The 22,158-nt window shown below is 40.1% G+C and overlaps 1 protein-coding gene across 1 annotated transcript in view; it reads right to left on the reverse strand.

The window, feature by feature from the left end:
- Window positions 1-918: 918 nt before the first annotated feature.
- LOC103260232 (potassium voltage-gated channel subfamily H member 1-like) overlaps window positions 919-22,158 on the reverse strand; it is a gene marked incomplete at its 3' end in the record, with an annotated part of 51,361 nt that continues 30,121 nt past the window's right edge. The window contains exons 4-5 of the mRNA XM_021712241.1: window positions 9,161-9,289; window positions 919-1,037 (exon numbers count right to left, since the gene is read on the reverse strand). Coding sequence (XP_021567916.1) covers window positions 919-1,037; window positions 9,161-9,289 — 248 coding nt within the window. The remainder of the gene's footprint in view (window positions 1,038-9,160; window positions 9,290-22,158) is intronic.

Consider the following 22,158-nt stretch of genomic DNA (forward strand, 5'->3'; position numbering starts at 1 on the left):
CAACCCCCACAACTATGTAAGCCAATAACTTGCAATACATCTTTATATATTTAGTCAGGGTCTCACTCTGTTGCCCAGACTGCAGTGCAGTGGCATGACCACGGCTCACTACAGTCTTGATTTTATAGACTCAGGCAATCCTTCCGCCTCAACCTCCTGAGTAGTTGGGACTATGTGTAGGCACCATGACACCCAGTTAATTTTTTGATTTTCTCTAGAGACAAGGTCTTGCCATGTTGCCTAGGCTGGTCTCAAACTCCTGGACTCAAGCAGTCCTCCCACCTCAGCCTCCCAAAGTGCTGGGATTACAGGCATGAGCCACTGAACCCAGCTTCTTTTAACATATAAATATCCTACTAGTTCTATTTCTTTGGCAAAACCCTGACTAATACAGGTAGCTGCATAGAGAAAGTGACATTTGGCAAAGACTTGCAGTCAAGTCTGGTATGTACAAGGAGCAACAAGGAGGCCAGTGTGGCCAGATAAAAGTGAGCAAGGGGAAGAAGAACAGGAGAGGAGGTTATTCTATTAATAGCCTCCAGTGGTATGATCACAGCTCACCAAAGACTTGAACTCCAGGAGTCAAGTGATCCTCCCACCTCAGTCTCCCAAACAACTGGGACTACAGGTGCACACCACCATGCCCCACTAATTTTTTTTTTTTTTTTTTTTGTAGAGATGAGATCTTGCTATGTTGCCCATGCTGGTCAACCTGCTTTTAAATATGAGAAAGTACAAAACTCGGAGTTAGGTCACTTACCCAATGTCACACACAGTGATATGTAGCCCAGGCAAGACAGGAGTCTGGGGGTCCTCCTGAAGGTCCCCTCCAAGACAGCTAGCTTTGTGCCATTTCCTTAACCCCCACAGCCCCTGGAAGTGAGGGTCAAGATGAGCTAATCCCTGGCCCTTCCTTACCTCTGCTAGACGGGAGTGCTTGTGAACGTTCTCGCCTTTCTGCACGCTGGGAGCCAGTTGCTGCAGGACTCCCCTGCTGCTTGTCAGTGCTCTGGTCAGGCGTGCAAACTTCCCCCAGCCTGCAGCACATGGAAGAGTGAAAAAATAGGGTCAACCATGTCAGCTATGTCCCAGAGAGCAAGGACATTCACATCACCACTTACAGTGTCAGAAACAGATACCCCCTGTGTCCTGAGCTTCCCCGGGTCACTTCACATCCCCACAAGCAAGATTCGCTGCTCAGAAAAGCACCTTGACATACTCACATGCATGTAGCAATTTGCTTTCCCCATACACTTTTACTCCATCCTAATCACAGCTTGTGACGTTGGTAGGGTAGGTCTTAGTATCATTTTACAAATAGGAAGACTGAGACACAGAGTTATGAGAAAGAGTCTAGAACCCAGATCTCTCTCCACTCTGGCCCAAGGTTTTCTACCAAATAGTACCAGACAACTGAGACATTTCTCTTACTCTGTGACTTGGCTTAGGCTGTTCCCAATCTGTATGCTGTCTGATCTTGTGGAAACTGAGCCAGTTCTAAGTTTTAAATGGACAAGTTAGTCAAATGGTCATTCCATGTATTATCTTCTCTGAGGCCATGGGAATAAGAAAGGAATTCAATCCCTGGGTAGGTGGGGGCGAAAGCACTGGCAGATTTTAGTCTGCTTTGAGATGAGGAAAGGATGCCTGGTGACAGGTCTTTACTGAGAATCTAAGACATCTGAGTGATCTTAACTGCTTTTACAGGCCCCAAAGACAATCATCTATTCCACATCCAACAACACATCTGCATCAAGGTTATGACCATGGCAGTTTCCCCATAAGACCCCAAAAGCCTGTCAGGGTTCTCAAGACCAGGCTTGGGTTTCAGGAGCTTCAAAAACCTGGACATAGTGTATGCAGCAAATAAAACAGAGCATGCAACATTTTTACATGACAACTAAAAGCAGGACTATGTGATTTTTTTTTCATTCTTTAGTATTTGGAAGCATTTAGCATCTTCCAATACATATCTCATCTGCCAAATTTTACCCTGGAGCACCTTTCCAAGCAGACTTCAAATCTAGAGGACAATGGAAGTTAAGGGGAAGAACGGCCTTATTTTATTGTTCTGCACAACCATTAAGAATCATGAACTGGATAAATTTTTGTCAACATAGCAAGAACAGCAAATCAGCTCTTTTTTTTTTATCTTCTTCCAGAAGTGCTGGGCTTTAATAAAAAGCTAGTGGTGCTTTCATCCACACTGATGCCACGAAGCAGAGTGTGGAATTGCTGGGATCAGCTTGAAAAGAGATGCTTAGTGGTTGGACTGTGTTATATTAACAGGAGGGGACAGTACAGAATCTGAAGGGATCTTTGATATCTCTCCCAAAAGCACCAATGAGAATGTGCACTGGTAACTGAGAACTAAGATTGTTTTTTAAAAAAAAAGTCTTTTTCAGAGTCAGGCTCCGCTTTGGCTCAAAACAAAGCTGGAATTGAATGTTTCAAAGTTATCCAAGAAGAGCAGAAGTTTATTTTTCAATCAGGTAGAAAAGAGTTGTGCACACAAACATCAGCAAGGGCTCTGCACTCACCCTGTCACCACTGCCACCACCTCTGTCACCCATACTGTGGGAACAGTGATGAGAGGGAGCTGGCAGGGCAGATGCCCCAGACACCTTGGTCCATCAGCTGATATAACATGAAAGAATGAAAAGGAAGGTGGCTGAACTTCTGAGCATTTCCCATGTTCAGGCTAGCCTTGATCATCTTTCCAAGAATGTGGCTTTTAAAGGAGCTGATTTGCAGCTGACTGAGCAAGGACATGGGACAGTGAGTGGGCATTGGATGGGAAATAGATAGGCAGGTGAAATTTCCCTGTCACAAACCTACCCAGGATGGGCAGGTTCTGCCTGTGCTGAAGGAAATAAGTTATCTCTCAAGTTCCCAAGCCCATCTTCTCCTTCCTGCTCTATAGATACTTTATAATAGCAATCACACCTAGCTACATGAAAGAATAGATTCATTCATCCACGAATTAATGCTATAAACATTACTATGTGCCAGGTATAGCACTAGATACTAGAGATGTTAACATGAATAAGACACAGACTCTGGCCTCAGATTACACATTCTAGTAGGGAGGACTGACAAGTAAGGAAAAAATAATGGTACAGTGAGCTAAGTTCTATGACAGGATGCTATGGCCAAAATTGCCTAGAAAGGGCATATCTAGACCAGGCTGGGGAGTCAAGGAAGGCTTCCTGGAGGAGGGGATGCTAAGGTAAAATTTTAAAATATTAATAGGAATTGGGTGGACTCAAGAAGGTAAAAGACATTCCACACAGAAGGAACAGTTCTACAAAGGTAGGAAATCATAAAACAGGGTAATATGTCAGTGAAGAGCAAGATATTCTGAAGGGATAGAAGAATGGGGCATGACTTGTAAGAGGGAGGGGGATGCCAAGAGTTTTATGAAGTGATGCTAAAGAGGTTGGCAGGGGCAGACCAGGAAGAACCTGGGCAGTAAGTCAAGGAGTCTGAACTTGGCCATTGCCTTACTAGACTCTGTTGTGGCCCTGTGCTCTTTGAGCTATGGCTGTAGCCATGTTTCCTGGCTTTGGCCCCCTCCCCTACCTTGGGGAGGTGAATCTCCACTTTCTCTCTAATTTACTTTCAAATAAACTATATTTTCTTTTTTTTTGAGTTGGAGTCTCACTCGGTCGCCCAGACTGGAGTGCAGTGGCCGCTCCCGGCCACCGCAGCCTCGACCTGCTGGGCTCTGGCGATCCTTCCGCCTCAGCCTTCCGAGTAGCCAGAATTACAGACATGTGCTATCATGCCCGGCTGATTTTTTGATTTATTGTAGAGATGAGGTCTCGCTGCCCAGGTGGGTCTCAAACCTGTGGGCTCAGGCAATCCACTCACCTCAGCCTCCCAAAGGCACAGGATTACAGGCTGAGCCACCGAGCCCGGCAAACTATATTTTCTAAACTAAAAAAAAAGAAAGAAATCTGAACTTCATCTTGAAACCCTAAACAGCTGAAGGAGTGTTGAGGAGAGAGATACAAACACCAACTTCCATTTAAGATGGAAAGAAAAAACAGCATGGATAGTAGACAGAGAGAAGATGAGTCAGGATCCCAGGCAAGAGACCACACTGGCCTGGACCACTGCCATAGCCTGGACCAAGAGACAAGGTGAGACTTTCACAGAGGCAAAATCAACAGTACTCTGAAAAACAGCTATGAAGGAAGAGAAGCAGTAATACAGGTGGAGCCTGAGTTTCTGGCTTGGGTGACTTGGGTGACAGCTATTCAGTGAGATTAAAAACAAGAAGAGCCAACCAGTTTGGTGTGAAACAATCTGTACAATTTGGAACTGTGATGCCCCTTATCACCAAGCGATCAGAGGAACCATTTCTGGAGAAAGTGAAACGCCTATTGTCCAAAAGGCCAACTGGGAGAGGGTAGCCCAATGAGACCATAGACCAAGATGGTCTTGCTCAGGAGAAGCCAGACGGTCATCTTCCACAATGAAATTAAGACAGCTGACTCATCCTCCTCCTTCAAGAAAGCCTTTCCCAGATGCTGGCCTATCCCTAGCAGAATTCCCTGCTCCCTTGGTTTTACCTTCACATGCCTTAGACAAACTTCTAAAGCATTGATTGTGCTTTGTTGTTCTTATTGGCCTACTGTCTGCCCTTTCTCCCAAGAAGACTCAAACAAACAGGGGCTGTATCTCAGACATTTCCTATCTCAGACATTTCCTTGTGTCTAGCACTTACCACGAAGTCAGACACCCAGAAGACACCCAATAAGTGTATGTTGAATAAAATGTGGTCAAAGGATAATTTTTTTCTCTCAATGCCTTACCTCTGTCCATTGAGATATAAAATCCCAATGGATAAGCAGTCCACTTCGCAAGCTGTTCAGTTTTAAGGGGTATTCCTGTGCCTCCTTCTTGTGCCAGGTATTTCTGCACCCACTCCTCCAAACATCCCATTTGAAAGTTCAAACATTAAACTGAAATCAAATGAAGAACCCCCTGTCCCGGGGTTCTTTTAGCTCTACCACAAATGTCACCAGCAAATTAGACATAGCAGGGTTGTGGGTGCCATGGGAAAATTAAAAGCACCACATGATCAGGAAAATTAGAGGAGGTAAACAAAGCGATGAAGAGGAAGAATAAAAAGTGAAGAAAGATGGAAGGAGGGGAATACAATGTGCAGTCGAGCAAACTGCAAAAAAAAACAAAACTATTTACTGGCTCCTTTCTCCATTCTCAGGAAGGATGACTGCTTTCCCCAACCTTGACACAGTGGCTGCTAGGTTTTAACTTGGCTGAGTCACCAAAGAGGCTGCTTTAGCTTGCATAGCCCTGCATCTTCTCTAGGACAGCAGAGATGGTTCTGAGATGAGTTAGAATGCCAGTTACTCTGAGGATAAGTATAGGGATATCAGAAAAGACAGAGGGTAGCCTTGTTCTGAAATACAGAGAACAAATTATCTCAAAGGAGCTAATGCTATAACCCAACACCCAGAAGAGTATAGGATACCAGGAAGGATGGTCAGCGTGGACCACTGCCTAAGTGTCCTCAAGTCTTTTTCTATAATCTTTTCCCTACCAATGTGCAAGTAACTAAAAATCTAGAATGGCTTTTTTAAGTAGTTGTTACTAAATATCGCTTTTCCATCATTCTAAGGGCATAGACATAAAATATTAACATGGAGGGAGGAGGGAAACCTGTGGCTTAAATCTATTACTTTGATTCTTTCCCAAGAGTGCCTCATAAATGTCCCATATGAAGATACACAGAGAAGGGTCAGCAGTTACAACAGTCTGCTAGAGTCTTCATTCTTCAATATTCTAAATCTTTGGCTCTTAAAAATCTGCTTTGGAGTTTTACAATACTTTTGTTATCTGTATTTGACTCAAGTTTATCTCTGAATTTAGAAGTAAATATGTGGATCTTTGAAAATGAACTTGTCCCTTTAATATGAGATTATTTGGTGGGCAAGAGAGAAAACAAGAGGAGTGACTCATCTTTTGGTGAGCAGCATAGAGAAAACTCTAAACCTTGTACTCTAATTCGTCTCTACCCATTTGCTCAAGTTTCCTGGCTCAGAGGGAGAATGCGACAGAAATATATGCTGCAGCCTACTCCAATTATCCATAATAACAGTAAGCAAGAGATAAAGAACAAATGAAACTGCTGGAGCATCACGGATTCTCATTTTAACCAAAAATTCACACTTACTGTCTCGTTCAGCCTTTAAACACACACACACACACACACACACACACACACACACACACACACACACACACAGCTGTTTCCAAACAGCTAACCTAGCTTGACTTTCACTCCCTGCTCCATGCCATCTGTGGGCACTATTTGTCAGAGAATAAGAGAATTAGTCAAAAGGCAGTAAGTGAAGATGAAGTCTGGGGCCTGTACAGCTCATAAAAACAATCGTGAGAACTGACACACCAAGTGGAAGAGGGAGCTCAGGAAGCATTCCCAGTGCTCATCCCCTGTGCCTAAGGTTCTGGGTGGAAGGAGAGTTACTTTGTGTCAGATGCCGACATAGTCTATTGTCAATTATCCCATGTGTTGACCCTTTTGTGGGTGGTTTGTGGGAAAACTGGAGACATACACTGGCTTCTGGCATCACTATTCCACCCCTAAGTCCCAAAGTTAGGCACTACATGATCAGAGAAAGCAAAGTAATTTTAAAGGCAATTTGAGCACAACTGACTTAAAAGACTAATCTGATGATGGAAAAAACATCCCGTGTGGCTGTGCCAAAATGCAATTATCTGGGAATTTTCTGGGGTTTTAGATGATCCATCCTTCCATTCCATCTCCAAAGTGGATTCCAAACAAGCCTGGGTCAGCAAGACTTTTAAGACTCTTAATGCTGACTGAGGTGCTATACTCAAAACCCAGCTGGTCTGCTGGAAACAAACTGCTCAGAGTACATCCAAGAAGAAATGTCAAGCCAGGAAAACAATCCAGCCACATGGTAGAGTATTTTCTAGGATCTAGATTTGATCCTTGCAGCCAGAACTGCAGCTTATAGCTTTACAGCCAGCAAGGCCTGGAGAATTATCATATGATTCCATCATAAACAGAATAATATAAAAGTTGACTTTGTTCTAAGCAGATCACCAAAGCAGAGTGGGCCAGGGGCATGGTCTGAACATATCTTCCATAGCATTTCAAGCTTATAAAGCCATGTCTTTGAGGCCATTAAGCATGGTCTTCTAGCAGGATTCCTATATTTAGGGCTAAAGTATATGCGAGTATGCATGTGTGTTAAATTTTTACAAATCAATCCACAGTTACTCCTACTTATCTCATTGACAAAGATAATTAATACCTAGTTCCTTCCACTAATAAGGAATAAGGCACACACACGTGTGTGTGTGTGTGTGTGTGTGTATGTGTGTGTGTGTGTGTGTGTGTGTGTGTGTGTGTACTCATGAGCGTCTCTGTATGTAGGTACATGTCAACCAAAACTCTTATCAGCAAGTAAATGCACCACTGTGGCAGATTAAATGAAGTGAAGCATTTTATTTCTGGAAAATAAACCTAAGTGATTCTCACTACATCACTCTGGTTTATCTTCTTTCAGGTTGCATGAGAATCAAATGCAGGCACCTAGGTGACAGGTAAGGAGCATAGCATTCTCTGCTATGTATGCCTTTTCTATTAATTAATACCTGCACATCACCTAAAAATGTTCCAGTGGTCAGAAAAAGAAAACATTTGACTCAGCCAAATTACATATCTAAATTTTTAAGAGAACACTTGCAAAAATAAGTGTCAAAATATCTGATTGTCTTTAAAATAACATTTATGAGGTTATTAGGTTTAAAAAGCCTTTCTGGTCTTTCTAAATGGTAACAAGATGGTGCTTAGTCATGAGTGAGTCTATTGTCACTTAATACCTATTGCACTGAGAAATATTCAAATCCAAAACTAGAAATCAGGCAATCATGAATCTGCAAGAAAAGGAAGACTTCAAGAGACTGAGACATTGGTTGAGAGACTTAGTATCTGCTGCAGTCTTAAAACCAAAAGGCAGGCCAAAATGGATCTATTAAGCTATTAGACAATTTTAAAAATTAGGATGCACTGGTATACACAGCATTGTGCTCTGAACTCCATAAATGTGTCTACATGTGCCAGGATTTAAAATACCCTCAGAGGACATAGTTCCCAAGAGAACATTCACATAATGCTTTTTATTTTCTCCTGTAATGCCCATTTAACAATAAAAATTTTATAACATCAAGAATAAAATATCCCAGTTTGACTCTCCTCTGGACTCCTCTCATCTCTTTCCTACATCTCCGGAAACCTCAAGGAGAAGAGTTTTCAGATAGAGCTGGAAAATCAACCACAGAGTCAGGTAGCAATGTAACATGAAATAGCTCCTAGCCTCTTCATTATCTTGAGTGCAAGCTATGAAAGAGATGCTATGTTACCCCTAATCCCAAACCTCAGGGAATAGCATGCCTTCTTTTGTACATCCTAATGAGTTGGACCTCTTCAGAGGTAGAGTTGTTCCAGAAGTTGTGAGTCATCTCCTTTCCTAGGTGCCCCACATTATGCAAACAATACATGCATATGATGCAGCTGAGGTGAGTGCTCAAAACTATGGCTACAGAGCTGATTAAATGATCCATATGGAAATGTTGTTACTCAAGACCTCATTAGTGCTATGTTCCAAATGAATTGACCAGCCACGGGCTTAGCACAACCACAGAGGTAGAGATGGGCTAAGGACTCCTTTAACAATCTTGGAGTGCTAGAATTCAACCAAATCTAAGAAAGTTTATGTATAAATCAGATGAATGTGGCCATGGACTACCCATTTCGGTGACTGACATTTTCATGTGAAAACCTGAAAAGATTCTAATACCAGAGTTGCCCAACTGCCTTCTTTTGCCCAACTGCAAATGAAAGGGTTAATTTTAAAAGGTATAAAATTGATTCAAATGCTTTCCTAACAAAGTGTTCATTTCTCTCCCTCTCTTACCCTCATACATCCCAGAATGACACGGTATTTTACCCAACACAAATTAAAGTTTAAATCTTGATCTTTGTGAAGAGATTGCCTTGGCAACCTCAAATCCTCTGTAACAAGAGCCACACTAAAGGCAAAAAAGCATAAATGTATTTGTACAAATTAGAATTACAAACCTTTACATGAATCATCCTCAATTGGCTGTTTGAAAGCTGTTATGTCACTGAAAGTGCAAAGAAATAATACCACTTTATCCTGTTCGTTTCGAATTGGAGCAATTTTCACAAAGAACCACACAGGTGTCCCTGAAAAGAATACCAAAAGGTTGGTCAGTAATTTGCATTCTCATTTGAGGGGCTATGGAAGCAAAGATTTGAGAATGAATAGGTAACAAATATTAATTCATTTTTTAAATGGTCTCATTCTTTCAGATGCCAGATTATCACATCATTGATTTCTTTGCTTGTTGGAATAAAAACTTTCACAGAGACTATTCAGTGGAGGTTTTCTTCTGTGCAAACAATTTTTTAAGTGCAGATCTCTTAACTCTTGTAAAACAATTAGGACATAGGTTGAAATTCCCACCTGATCTTCTGGAAGAAACTTAGGTACAGAGAACTAAAGACTTACCTTAGATGACACAGTGGGCAGTAAAGAGTAGGGGCCAAGATGAGCCCCACCAACCATGGCCAGTGAATTATGCAAACTGAAATTTCAAACTCCATACATTGATAAAGTGTCCCAAAGTCAAATCCAGTTTGAGAATCTATTAACTTGACTCACATGCTCAATCAAGAATGAGCCAGGAGCTATATTTCTAAGACCCTCTCCCCAAAATCAAAATTCAAAAGACCCAGTACAGTAACAAATGAAAAGACATTGAAGAAGAAAAGGATCGTCACAATGATTCCCTGTAGCAAAGGCTCTCAGAAAGAGCAGATTCCAAGCGGGTTTGGGCTTTGCCTTAAGGAACTCAGTAAATATGTTTCAACATCAACCCTTGTTCCTGAGCTAACATAGAGGCTAAGCAAGTTCTTCCTAAGCACCGCCTTCATCCACAGAAAAAGATGGGCAGGGTTTATCTGACTGACTTCTCAGAGAAGGCACTGACCCACTCAGCTATCAGTGGTCAAATATCTGCACAGTCACTCTCTGGCTTCCAACATAATTAGGGAAAATAAATAAACATTTTCTATCCATAGAGGTCTTCACAGCAGCAAGCAACAACTTAGTCTGTAATACACAATTAAAGAGACACAAAGCAATGATATATTCTTCCCTACCTAGTTCTTGTATTCCAGTCCCTAAAACAGCATCTGGCATACAAGAACTTAATAACTACTTGTTGAACTTTGCACAACCAGGAAAAAATTTTACATACTATTTTATTACTATTTTCACATTAGAATACAGTAACTATTTCCTCATGTTGCTAAGTATTAGAGAGCTTCCTATGTACCAGGCACTGTGCTCAACATTTTACATATGTTATTTTGTTTTATGAGGCAGAGAGAAGACAACTCACTAAGTCTTGGAGATATAAATAGATCACCAAGAGGTCACCTGGGTCTCTCTGCTCTCAGTCACATCAAACTTTATACTATACAACATGGACAGACAGATATCTCCGATTAACATTAGGCTTAGGTTAGCCAATCTAACTTGACCATAACTACCTTATGGATTTGGCTATACCACTTATTCACACATTAAGTATGAATAATCCTAAAATGTACACACAGGTAGTAAATAGATCAAATGGAAATGTGTTGCTTTTAAATAATTATTATCTCTGTATTCATCCATAGTTAATTTTAATCTTCTTTCCATAATTTTCAACTGCCAGTTTCTGGGTGCTCTGAGAAGACCAGCAGATTATAATGTCATCTTAAGAAAAATGTGCTTTGAAAGAGAAATCCACCATACTAAAGTTACACATAGTATTTCAAAGTCAAGAAGAAAATGACCTTTGGCTTATCCACTGTTTTTGGAAGGTCTGAGATACCATTCCTCCCTGTCCTCACCTCAGAATCTGTGGGATTTTAAACCATTTTCAATTAAGAAACTGAAAACTCAAAAGAAAGCATCACATCAATCAAGTCTACACCCCCACAGCTTTCAATTTGTATCCTAGCTGTTTAGACAAAAAGGAAACAATTTTTTTTTAATCTTCTATTTGTTCAAAATAAATCTTTAGGTATTTTTTTCAGATGGAAAAACCAGAATACCCCTAACCTGTCAAACTAGTAATAAATCAGATGAGGGACCCACTCATGATGTCTAATGCCACATCCTCGTCTTGCAAGGACCTCCAGAACCATCCCCTCCCACCTGCAGCCTTGCAGGCCATCCATACACTGCACTGGCTAGGCCTGACGCCTGGGAGCTTGATCTAGTTGGGACTGTGCCAACTAATCTTACATTCCATTTACAACTACTGGGGTTGGTGATGCTAACTCACATCTTCAAGATCATGAAAACCATTATATGAGTCATATTGGGAGGCCTTTTTCATTTTTCCACAGTTCAAGCTCACCATGAGTGAATGCTCCCAATTTCAACAGGTCAGTCCCTTTAAGATGTGTGCTTCTCTCTACCAAATGTGCCCATTGCCTCCTTCCAGAAGTATGCCCTAATTAAACACTTACTACCCTGACCATTCCTTTTCAATATCTGTACACATCTTTTACCAAAAATTCATACAGTCAGTGTGTATTGCTTTAAAGTTCATCTCAAGCTGATCACAGGGGCTTTTTTGAGGGAGGGAATCTCCTTTTTCCTAACCTAGTGCTTCCCTGTGGAGGAATATCTTTCAATGTAACACAGTGGGCCTTTTTCCTGTGTCAGTAATTTGGAAGATAAGAACTGGATATGTGTAGCTTGGCTCCCTCTGTGCTCTGCTCCCTAACTGTATAAATGTTAGGGCAGAAGGCAATGGGTAGAGAGGGATGGCTGGTAGGAGGAGAAGCCTGCAGTACTCCAGTGCCACCTATGACTTGTAGGTAAGTCTATTTGATTCTAGAGTTCACTTTAAGAAACTCACTTGTCCACAGATAAACTACATTTCCCAGGATCAGCTTTATTAGTCATAAAAATGATATTTTAACCTCTATCGGCTTGATTCCTTTGTCTCTTTCAGTTGGTTCTGAAAATGAACAGGGAAGAAAAGTGCTGTGTACCACCCCCCTCCCCAAACCTTACCAACTAAGGACTGTTTTTTAAAGTAGATCATAATCCACTCCAAGGGCAGAAGACCTGATCTACTTTCTCTGTTTTACCACCCCTATTCCAATGGTATAAAATGCAGTGCTATGGACAGGTCATTGCATCGCTCAGCTCCAGGAGATGTCATCGTGAAGTTGTACAACAACCTTGGCAGGGTGGAATGCTTGCAGAGTTTTTAACAAGCAAATCCTACTTCTGGTCTCTTCACAATCACTCAGACCTGCCTCTATCCCAAGTTATCACTATTCAAACAATCTATGAAAACAAGTAAAACAGGTCTAAATTTTCATTTCTGGAATTCTTTCATAAGAGAATATAAGTTCCTCCTAGATGGCATAGACTAGTATTTCAACGTTTTCTGCTGAAGAGCAAAGGATTTTTTACTGAATGAAAAAATCAAAGTCTCAATATATGAAAAAACTGCTCCAAGTGATCACAAACCACCTAGAACCTGAAGCCCCACAACAATGTTTTCCTTCTACACCTCTGGAACCCTTTGGCTTCATTCAGATGTCGACGTTCCCACAGGCAGAGGTCTCTCCCAGAGCCTAGATTCTGCAGCAGGATCCATTTCATCAGGATACCAGGGAGGCAATAAATGCACAAATATTCACATTCACACAGCAAAATCAGGAAGAAGAGGTTAAAATTCTGCCTCCTCACTCAAGTGCCTACTGTGGATAAAACAAAAAAAGCAGGTAGCTGATGCCCTGTTTCTGCAAAAAAGGACAAAGGTTTAATAACAACTCCACTATTAAAGGAATATCTATGCACAAACCCAGGAACAGCAATGCATCTAACAATCCTACTGACGGGAGAGGCTGCTGCTGGGAGAGAGGCACTTTCCTGGCTGAAGATGCCCAATGAGCGGGGCAGTTCTAGGTCAGGCACCTCTTCCTGGTCACTGATTCTCAACCCTGTGTAGCTCACCAGGTCATGTAATAATGAACCTAGCAATCTAACCTAGCGTTGGGGTTCTTCGATCTGGCAGTCAGATAACAAAACAGTAGGGTTCCAATGTATGAGGAGGGACCCAAAGAAAACCAGAATTATTTTTGCAGGGTGAGATCCTTATAGTAAAGGCTTCACCCACCAGGTTAGCGTCCTAAAAACCCATCAGCATCAGTGTGCAAGCTAGCGTTGTTGTGAGAGGTTATGTTCAGCTTCAATTTTTTTTTTTTTTAGATTCTTTCATTGTGTTTGCCCATTTCATGATGAGTGATTTACGTGCACACGTGCCCACACCAGGCTAAGTGTTCAGTAGTTTTTGACCAAAAATAGCATGACTCCCATACCCTACCCTCCCTATTTACCTCCTCTCTCTCAGAGCAACTTTTTTTATTTCCCTGGATGAAAAAAGTTCTCAAGGAAAACATTTTGCCCATGTGGAAGAGGTGCAGAAGCTAAACGGCATCAAAATTGACAAGTTTAAAAACCATTTTGAGCAGAGGAAATAGTGTCTCAATAGGTATATTGCATCAAACGGAGAGTACTTTGAAGGTTGACAGAAATTTAAACATGTAAGAAAAGACACAATTTTTTATAAATAAATTCCAGGTTTTGAGGGGTTCCCCCTCATATGAGATAATTTTTGGTTTCCATCAATGTTTCTGTTACCCTGGGCTTCCTCACAGGTCCACTCTATAACCCAGCATCTGGGCATCCAGACCATGTTCAACAGCAATAGAATAGACCAAGCCACGCTGATTGGCTCTTGGGTAGACCTCATAGTGCTGAGCTATTCAATGGCTTCAGAAACTAGATTTGGAAATGGCAGCCTGCCCCAGAAAATAAGCCAATTGGTCTGGGGGCAATTTTATTGAAATAAATGGCAAGTGCAGAGGAAAAGACAGCACCAAAGGGAAGCAGTAGCCACTGGCCATTAGAAATAAGATTTGGAGTCCCAAGCCCTGGGTTTCAACCCTTTCTCTTCGTTTATTGTGTCTCTTCATTTATTGTCTCATATTCTCTCAGTATCAGTTTCATTTGTAAAATGACTTACTTAAGATTAAGTAAAAACACTCATGTTTCTAATATGTAGGTGTTTAAAACTGTTACTTTCCTTTCTTCCTTGTTTTTAAATTTCTCACCTGTAAGATTGAAATGCCCAATCTCACCTCTCAGGGCTGTTTGGATGATTTAAAAAGAGAATATATCTCAAGGTGTTTAATGAAACTCTGAAGCTACTTCTGCCTGGCTTGAGGGAAGAGAGCCAGTCTCCATCATAACAAGGGAAAAGCTAGAAAAATCAATGCTTAAGTGTCAACATAATTAAAATTTCATTGAAGAGCATAAAACAAAACCTACATATATGGAAAGAGTTACATTGTATATAAGAAGACTCAATTTTGTAGGGTGTCAAATCTCTCTATTTAATATATAAATCTAATGCAATTTCAATCAGAATCTCAGCTGTTCGTTTGTTGGTTTTTCTTGGAGCCTGGTTAATTGAAATTCAATTCAAACAGAAAAATAAACATATAAGCATGGCCAAGAAATACTTGAAATTATTAAGAAGAAAATCAATAACAGAGACTACCTTCTATAGTAATTAAGAGTCACTGGCACTGGCTACAAAACAAACTGTAAAAATGATAAGGGCTGGGCGCAGTGGTACATGCCTTCAATCCCAGCACCTTGAAAGGCCAAGGTAGAAGGATTGCTTGAGGCCAGGAGGTTGAGACCAGCCTGGGCCACATAGTATAACCTCATATCTACAAAAAAATCAAAAAACTAACTGGGCATAGTGGCATGCTACTATAGACTCAGCTACTCGGGAGACTGAAGCAGATGGATCTACTGCACCCAGAAGGTTGAGGCTGTGGTGAGCCATGATCATGCCACTGCACTCCAGCCTGGGCAACAGTGTGAGACTCCAACTCAAATAAAAATAATATCATTAATTGACTGCTTACAATTGGGCCAGGCCCGGAAACATTGTGGCTTACTTCTCATAACGATTGTATAAGATGAAATAACTACTACAATATTATCCCCATTTTAAATACGGGGAACCCAAGTGGGAAGGATCCTAACAAAACTCACATAGTTAAAAAAGGATTCCTAGAAAAAGAGAGGACAGAAACAAATCCATGGATGTCTGAGAACTTACCATTTAAAGAAAAGGACATTTCAAATCAGAAAGGAAGAGCTGAATTATTTAGTAAACCATACTAGGATAACTGAATAAGCAATGTGGATAATAAGTTAGACTGCTATTTCATATAGTATGTAAAAATAAATTCAAAATGGTTTAATGTTCTAAATATTTTAACACAATTATGAGAGTATCAGAAGAAAAGATGGAAGAGTATCTTTATTATTTAGGTAAGGAAAATAACTCCCTAAGCATTGTATAAAACTCAGAACCCTAAAGGGAAAAACTGACATAAAACTTTTTCATTTCCAAATAATTTTTTAAAAGTCTCTATTTTTACTTGACAACCTAAATGAAATGGAGGACTTTCTGACATCACACAACCTCCCCACATTGAAACAAGAAGACATTGAGACACTAAATAGATCAATAACAAGCCAGGAAATTGACTCTGTCATATGAAAACTACCTACCAAAAAAAGCCCTGCACTAGATGGATTTCCAGCAGAATTCTACAAATTGTACAAGGAGGAGCTGATACCAATTCTATTGAAAGTATTCCAGGCAATTGAGAAAAATGGAATTCTCCGCAAATCATTTTACGAAGCTAACATCACACTGATACCCAAACTGGGTAAAGAGCCAACAAAAAAAGAGAACTACAGGCCAATATCTCTTATGAACACAGATGCAAAAATCCTCAACAAGATTCTAGCAAATCGCATCCAAAAACAAACCTCAAAATTCATCTACCATGACCCAGTAGGCTTCATCCCCAGGATGCAGGACTGGTTCAACATTCACAAGACCATAAATGTCATTAAATACATTAACAGATGTAAAAACAAGAACTACAATATTATATTATTAGATGCAGGAAAAGCTTTTGATAAAATCCAGCATCCTTCTTGATAAAAACTCTCAAACACCTAGGTATAGAAGGAACATAACTCAAGATAGTAAGTGCCATTTATGATAAACCCACAGCTAACATATTGCTAAATGGACAGAAACTGGAAACATTTCCCCTGAAAACTGGAACAAAGACAAGGCTGTCTACTCTCACCCCTCTTGCTCAACATTGTGTTGGAAGTCTTAGCTCGGGCAATTAGATAAGAGAAGGAAATCAGGAGTATCCAAATAGGAAAAGAGGAAATCAAGTTATCTCTCTTTGCTGATGATATGATCCTATACATTGAAAATCCAAGAGAATCTGTCAAAAACCTACTTGCACTGATAAAGGACTTTGGCAAAGTCTCGGCGTACAAAATAAACATGCAAAAGACAGCCGCATTCCTATACACCAACAACAAGCAGGCAGAGACACAAATTAAAAGCACAATCCCATTCACAATAGCCACACAAAAAATGAAATACCTTGGCATCTTCCTAATCAGAGAAGTGAAAGGCCTTTACAATGAGAACTACAAAACACCACTCAAAGAAATCCAAGAAGACACAAACCAATGGAAGATATTCCATGCACATGGATAGGAAGAATCTACATTGTTAAAATGTCCATCTTACCAAAGGCAATCTGCAGATTCAACACAATACCCATTAAGTTACCAACATCAGTCTTCTCAGACCTGACAATGACAATATAGAAATTCATATGGAAACATAAATGACCACAAATAGCCAAAACAATCCTTAGCAAAAGAAGCAAAGCAGGAGGTATCACACTTCCAGACTTCAAACTACACTATAACGCTACAGTAATCAAAACAGCCTGGTATTGGTACAAGAATAGGCATATAGACCAATGGAACAGGATAGAGATTCTGGAAGCAAAGCCTCAATTTCTCAACCAATTCATGTTTGACAAAGCCTCCAACAGCAACCACTAGGAAGAAGAGAACCTATTCAGTAAATGGTGCTGGGAAAACTGGCTGATCACATGCAGAAGATTGAGACTTGAACCCTACCTATCACCATACACAAAAGTTAACTCTATGGATCAAAGACCTAAATGTAAAACCTCAAACTATAGGAATCTTAGAAAATGCAGGAGGTGCCCTTATGGAAATTGGAACTGGCAACCAATTCCTGACCAGAATCTTAAATGCCCATACCTCAAGAAATAAGATAGACAAGTAGGACTTCATCAAACTAACAAGCCTCTGCAAAGCAAAGGAACCCATCAAGAGAGCAGGGAGACAGCCCACAGAATGGGAAAAAATATTTGCCAATTGTGTATCTGACAAAGGCCTAACATCTAGGAGCTACAAGGAACTCAAATGCGCCAAAAGGAAAAAAACAAACAGCCCCATTAAAAAGTGGGCAAAAGACATGAATAGACACTTCTCAAAAGAAGATATATGGGCAGTCAACAGACACATGAAAAAGTGCTCAATCTCACTTATCATCAAAGAAATGCAAATCAAAACCACACAGAGATACCCACCTAACCCCAGTAAGAATGGCCATCACTAATAAAACAACCAGCAACAGATGCTGGTGAGGATGAGGAGATAAAGGAATGCTTCTACACTGCTGGTGAGAATGCAAACTAGTGCAACTTCTTTGGAAGACAATGCGGCGATTTCTGGAAGAACTAGAAATTGACCTTCCATATATATGACCCAGCAATTCCCCTATTGGGAATATACTCAGAGGAACTCCAGTCATTCTACAAAAAAGATACCTGCACACATATGTTTGTTGTAGCCCTATTCACAATAGCAAAAACATGGAACCAACCATGCCCCCCATCAAAGCTGGACTGGATTTTTAAAATGTGATACCTATATGCAATGGAATATTATGCAGCCATAAAGAAGGACAAACATACAGACTTCGCAGCAACTTGGATGGATTTAGAGTCTATCATACTCGGTGATCTATCACAGAAACAAAGAACAGAGTGCCATATGTTCTCAGTCATAAGCAGATCTTGAACAATTATAATACTATGAGAAAGGGATTGGCAGTAGTGAGAAACTGTCAGGGGTATGGGGATGGGATGGGCAGTTGAGGCCAACTGCTAGTGGAGGGAGGGGCACACCTCATTAACAAGGGTACCTGCATAATCAACGTTTGTGTGCCTAACCCTGAACTGTACCCCATATCTTTATAATAATAAAAAGAAAAAAGAAAAAGAAAAACGAGGCAATGAAATCATAGGAAGACAATGACAAAAAAGAAGTGGAAGTAGTATATTCTTTGACAATTCACATTTCTGAAATAATATTTTAAAAGGACACAATGTATATGCATTTCCATTGAAAATTTTAAGATTCATTTGTCCAAATTCATGTGCACTTATAAGAACAACTTACACAAACTATATATTTATATATTATTTTTATAATATTCAAGTAAATTACTCATCTCTGGTCTTTCAGTAATTAGCTTGAAAATCATTATATTTACATTTTTCTGAAGAAATAAAAGAATGTGGAAATGGCTCCATATAGTGAAGGCCCATTTATGGAATAAAAGCTGTGGGAATGACTTTATTTCTTATAAAGAGCTGATCTGAAAATGTCCCACTAAAAAACAAGCTCAAAAAAAGTCTCCATTTTTAAATAATTTAAAAGAAAAAAATGTTTAAATAGGGAAAATATTTCTAATATGTCTATGATTTAGGCTCAGTATCTATTACATGTAAGCAGCTTCTACTGCTGAATAAATAAAAAACAACCATTCAGAAAATAAGCAAAATATGATTGTTTTACATATTAGATTTGTCTCCACAACTAGATTATAACCTCATCAAAGGCAGAGTCCGTTTCTTATCTCTGAATCTCTGTGGCCCACAGGATCTGACACCACGCTGAACCTACAGTAGGCTATCAATATGTACTTGGCCTGCAGCTTTTCCTTGCTGGCTCAACAGAACTGCTGCAAAATGCTGCTCCTGGGGCTTCTCTGACTTAGAAGCTGATCCAGAGCTCCCATTCTCCAGACCACCTGCCACGCCACAAACTGTGGAGTCACACACTGCAGAGTGTTGTCCAGAGGGTGTACTGCTTTTACTCAGAGATGTTACTTCTTGATTTTCTTGTTTGAAAAGTGGTAAAACTAATTGGCTAGCCCAAGAGTGGCCACATAAATATTTACTGAGTGAATTCATTAATAATGACTATCACTGATATAAGAAAATCATATAGTATAATGAATATGAGGTAAGTAATAATATGAAATATATAGCACTATAGAAACGCCAGGTATTCAGACTGAACAACAGAAATAAAAATTTTTTGAATCCAATTTTCAAGATATCTAATAGTATTCCACATACTCATTCCAAACTATATCATGAAGCCTTCTGCTAATAACTCCCAACTCCCCAAATGGTAGAACAAACACTAATGCTTATCAACAGAAGATCCTTTCCACAAAGTCATCTTTGCAAATACTAAAGAATGAGAGCGAGGAGAAAAAGAACTAAAACAGTTTATTAAAAGCTTATAAAATCAGTAAGAAAATCACTAGAACTAAATAAAATATATAGGCAATGAATCTGAACAATTAACATTTACAAGAGTAATTTATTTTTTGAAAGCAGCATTTATTGAGAGGACAGAAAAGCTCTCAGAGTAAGAGAAGACCTGAGAGGGTTGCCCTACAAGGATAATTTTAAGTGGCTTATAAACAGGAAAAAATACTTCCATCTTACCAAACTTGTTAAACAAACAAAAAAATTAACTGGACAAGTTGATAATTTAGAAGTTACACTATTCAATGTCAGTAAGGTACAATGAGTTAGACACATTCTGCATGAGAACTTGGAAATGGGTTCAATGGGTTCTGAAAAGCTATTTGACAAAATGTCTCAGAAATCTTATTTCACATTATTTGACACAGCAATTCTTAACTTCTAGGAAATATTTCATAATGTCAACAAAATATCTTTGCACAATAATTTTCACTTCAGCATTGTTTTTAATAAAGAAAATTTAGAGCCTCATAAATATCCAACAATAGAGAAGGCATTAATAAACTTCGGTCTAAATTATATTTGAGGAATGTTAATGACAGAGATAATGTTTGTGATGACAGATTACATAAACATATGATTTTAAAACTGTGTACATATCAAAATCTCTTATGTAAAATGTGCACAGACTAAAACTAAAAGAAAACACATCAAAAAGTTAGTACCATAAAAGTATTTCTCTGAGTCTTTTGGATGTTTTTCTTCTTTATATGTTTTTCTATGTGTATTCACCATGATAAAAATGCATTAATTTTAAAAATAAAAGAAAAATATTATTTGAGATGGTGACATTTCATTTTTAAAAATCTCAACAGGAGTGACTTTTCTCTCATGGGACTCTACACTGCTTTAAGATGCAGTCTATTGAACTGTGAAGTTTGGAAGTAGAAGCAGCCTCTGCCTCCACAGAGGTGAGAAGCACGAGGGTCTCCTTCTCTCCTCAGACCCACCACTGTTCACTGTCGGCTCCTCTCCTGGGACGCATGCCAGGTCAATACAATCACACTCTTGCTCACTGCCTGGCTCTGACGCTCTCATACTGAGTCACTCAATATTCTTTCACTCATCTATTTCTTAGTAACTATCAAGTTCCTTTCAAAGTCACTCCACAAATATTCAAGGAGCACCTGTGGAGGACTCTGAGCTAGACACTTACCTGTTTTACTTCAGGCTATATGAAGGGTTCCTGACAGGAATTGCAGGTTTCCCACTTCCTGGCCTCTGCCTGGGGCTCAGCAAACTGAGGAAGAGCTGATCAATGGACCTCACTGACAAAGTCTCTGCGCTCAGCCTCCTCCCATGGCCTCCTTGGACAGCTCTCCATTTCAAATGCCTCTTCCCCTGAGCAGGCCACAGTCATCTTGTCACCAGCATGACTTCTAACAAGCCCCTCTATCTCCAGTTTCACTAAGCTCCATTCCACTTTCACACGCTAGCCAGAGTCATCTGAGTTTATTTATTTGTTTGTAACTAATCCAGCCCAGGCTGGATTTGAACTCCTGGGCTCAGTGATCCTCCAGCCTCAGCCTTCCAAGTAGTTGGGACCACAAGGGAGCCCCTCAACTTGAAACCATCTTTCTAAAATGAAATCTGGTGATATACTAATCCTGCTTAAAACCCCTCAATGCTTCTCGCCCTCACCCTCTTCTTCACCACTGCTGCTCTTAAGACAATTTCTAAACTCTTGAACTTCCTGACTGGCCCTTCCTAACCTCTCCAGCAGCATCATTATCCCTCTTGTATTTACTCCATGAGCTTTGAAGGAACACTTTATATGTGTCAGGCCCTAGGCTGGGTGCAAGTGTGAAAGAGACACACTCTATGGACATGACAGTCAGTCTTCACTGTAGCTACTTTCTGTCCTTGCTACTCAGAGCATGATCATGGACCAGCAGCATGGGCATCACCTGGAAGCAGACCTTCAGATGCTTCACCAGACACACTGAATAGATGCATTTCCATTCACAGGTGAGTTCCTATGCTCATCAAAGTTTGAGAAGCATTGCTTTATGTCTCCTTAACCCTCAGTGCTCTCTCCCCTACTGCCCTCTCTACATGCATTTCATCAGCCAGGGATACTCTTGGCCCTGTTCTCTGTCTAACTACCATCAATCCTTTAGTCTCTGCATGACCTTTATGTCTGCTACAAAGAATTCCTTCCCTGACTTCCTAAATTGGGATTAAGTGACCCACCTCTGTGGTGTCACCATCAAAGCACTTATAGCTCTGTATTGTGGATTCTGCCCCAACCCCTGCAAATGCTGTAAGAGCAGATACTGTCTTTTCATAACTTGCATCCCTAGCAGCAAGCCTAGTGTCTGACATAGGGTAGTAGGTCAATAAAAAGCTACTTAAGAAAAACAACAACACAGAATCCAGTTCAACTGTGTAATTCTCAGGTTAAGTAA

Source organism: Carlito syrichta, unplaced genomic scaffold (assembly GCF_000164805.1).
Source record: "Carlito syrichta isolate Samal-C Ts95f unplaced genomic scaffold, Tarsius_syrichta-2.0.1 Scaffold303148, whole genome shotgun sequence".
In the NCBI taxonomy this organism is placed as follows: Eukaryota; Metazoa; Chordata; class Mammalia; order Primates; family Tarsiidae; genus Carlito; species Carlito syrichta.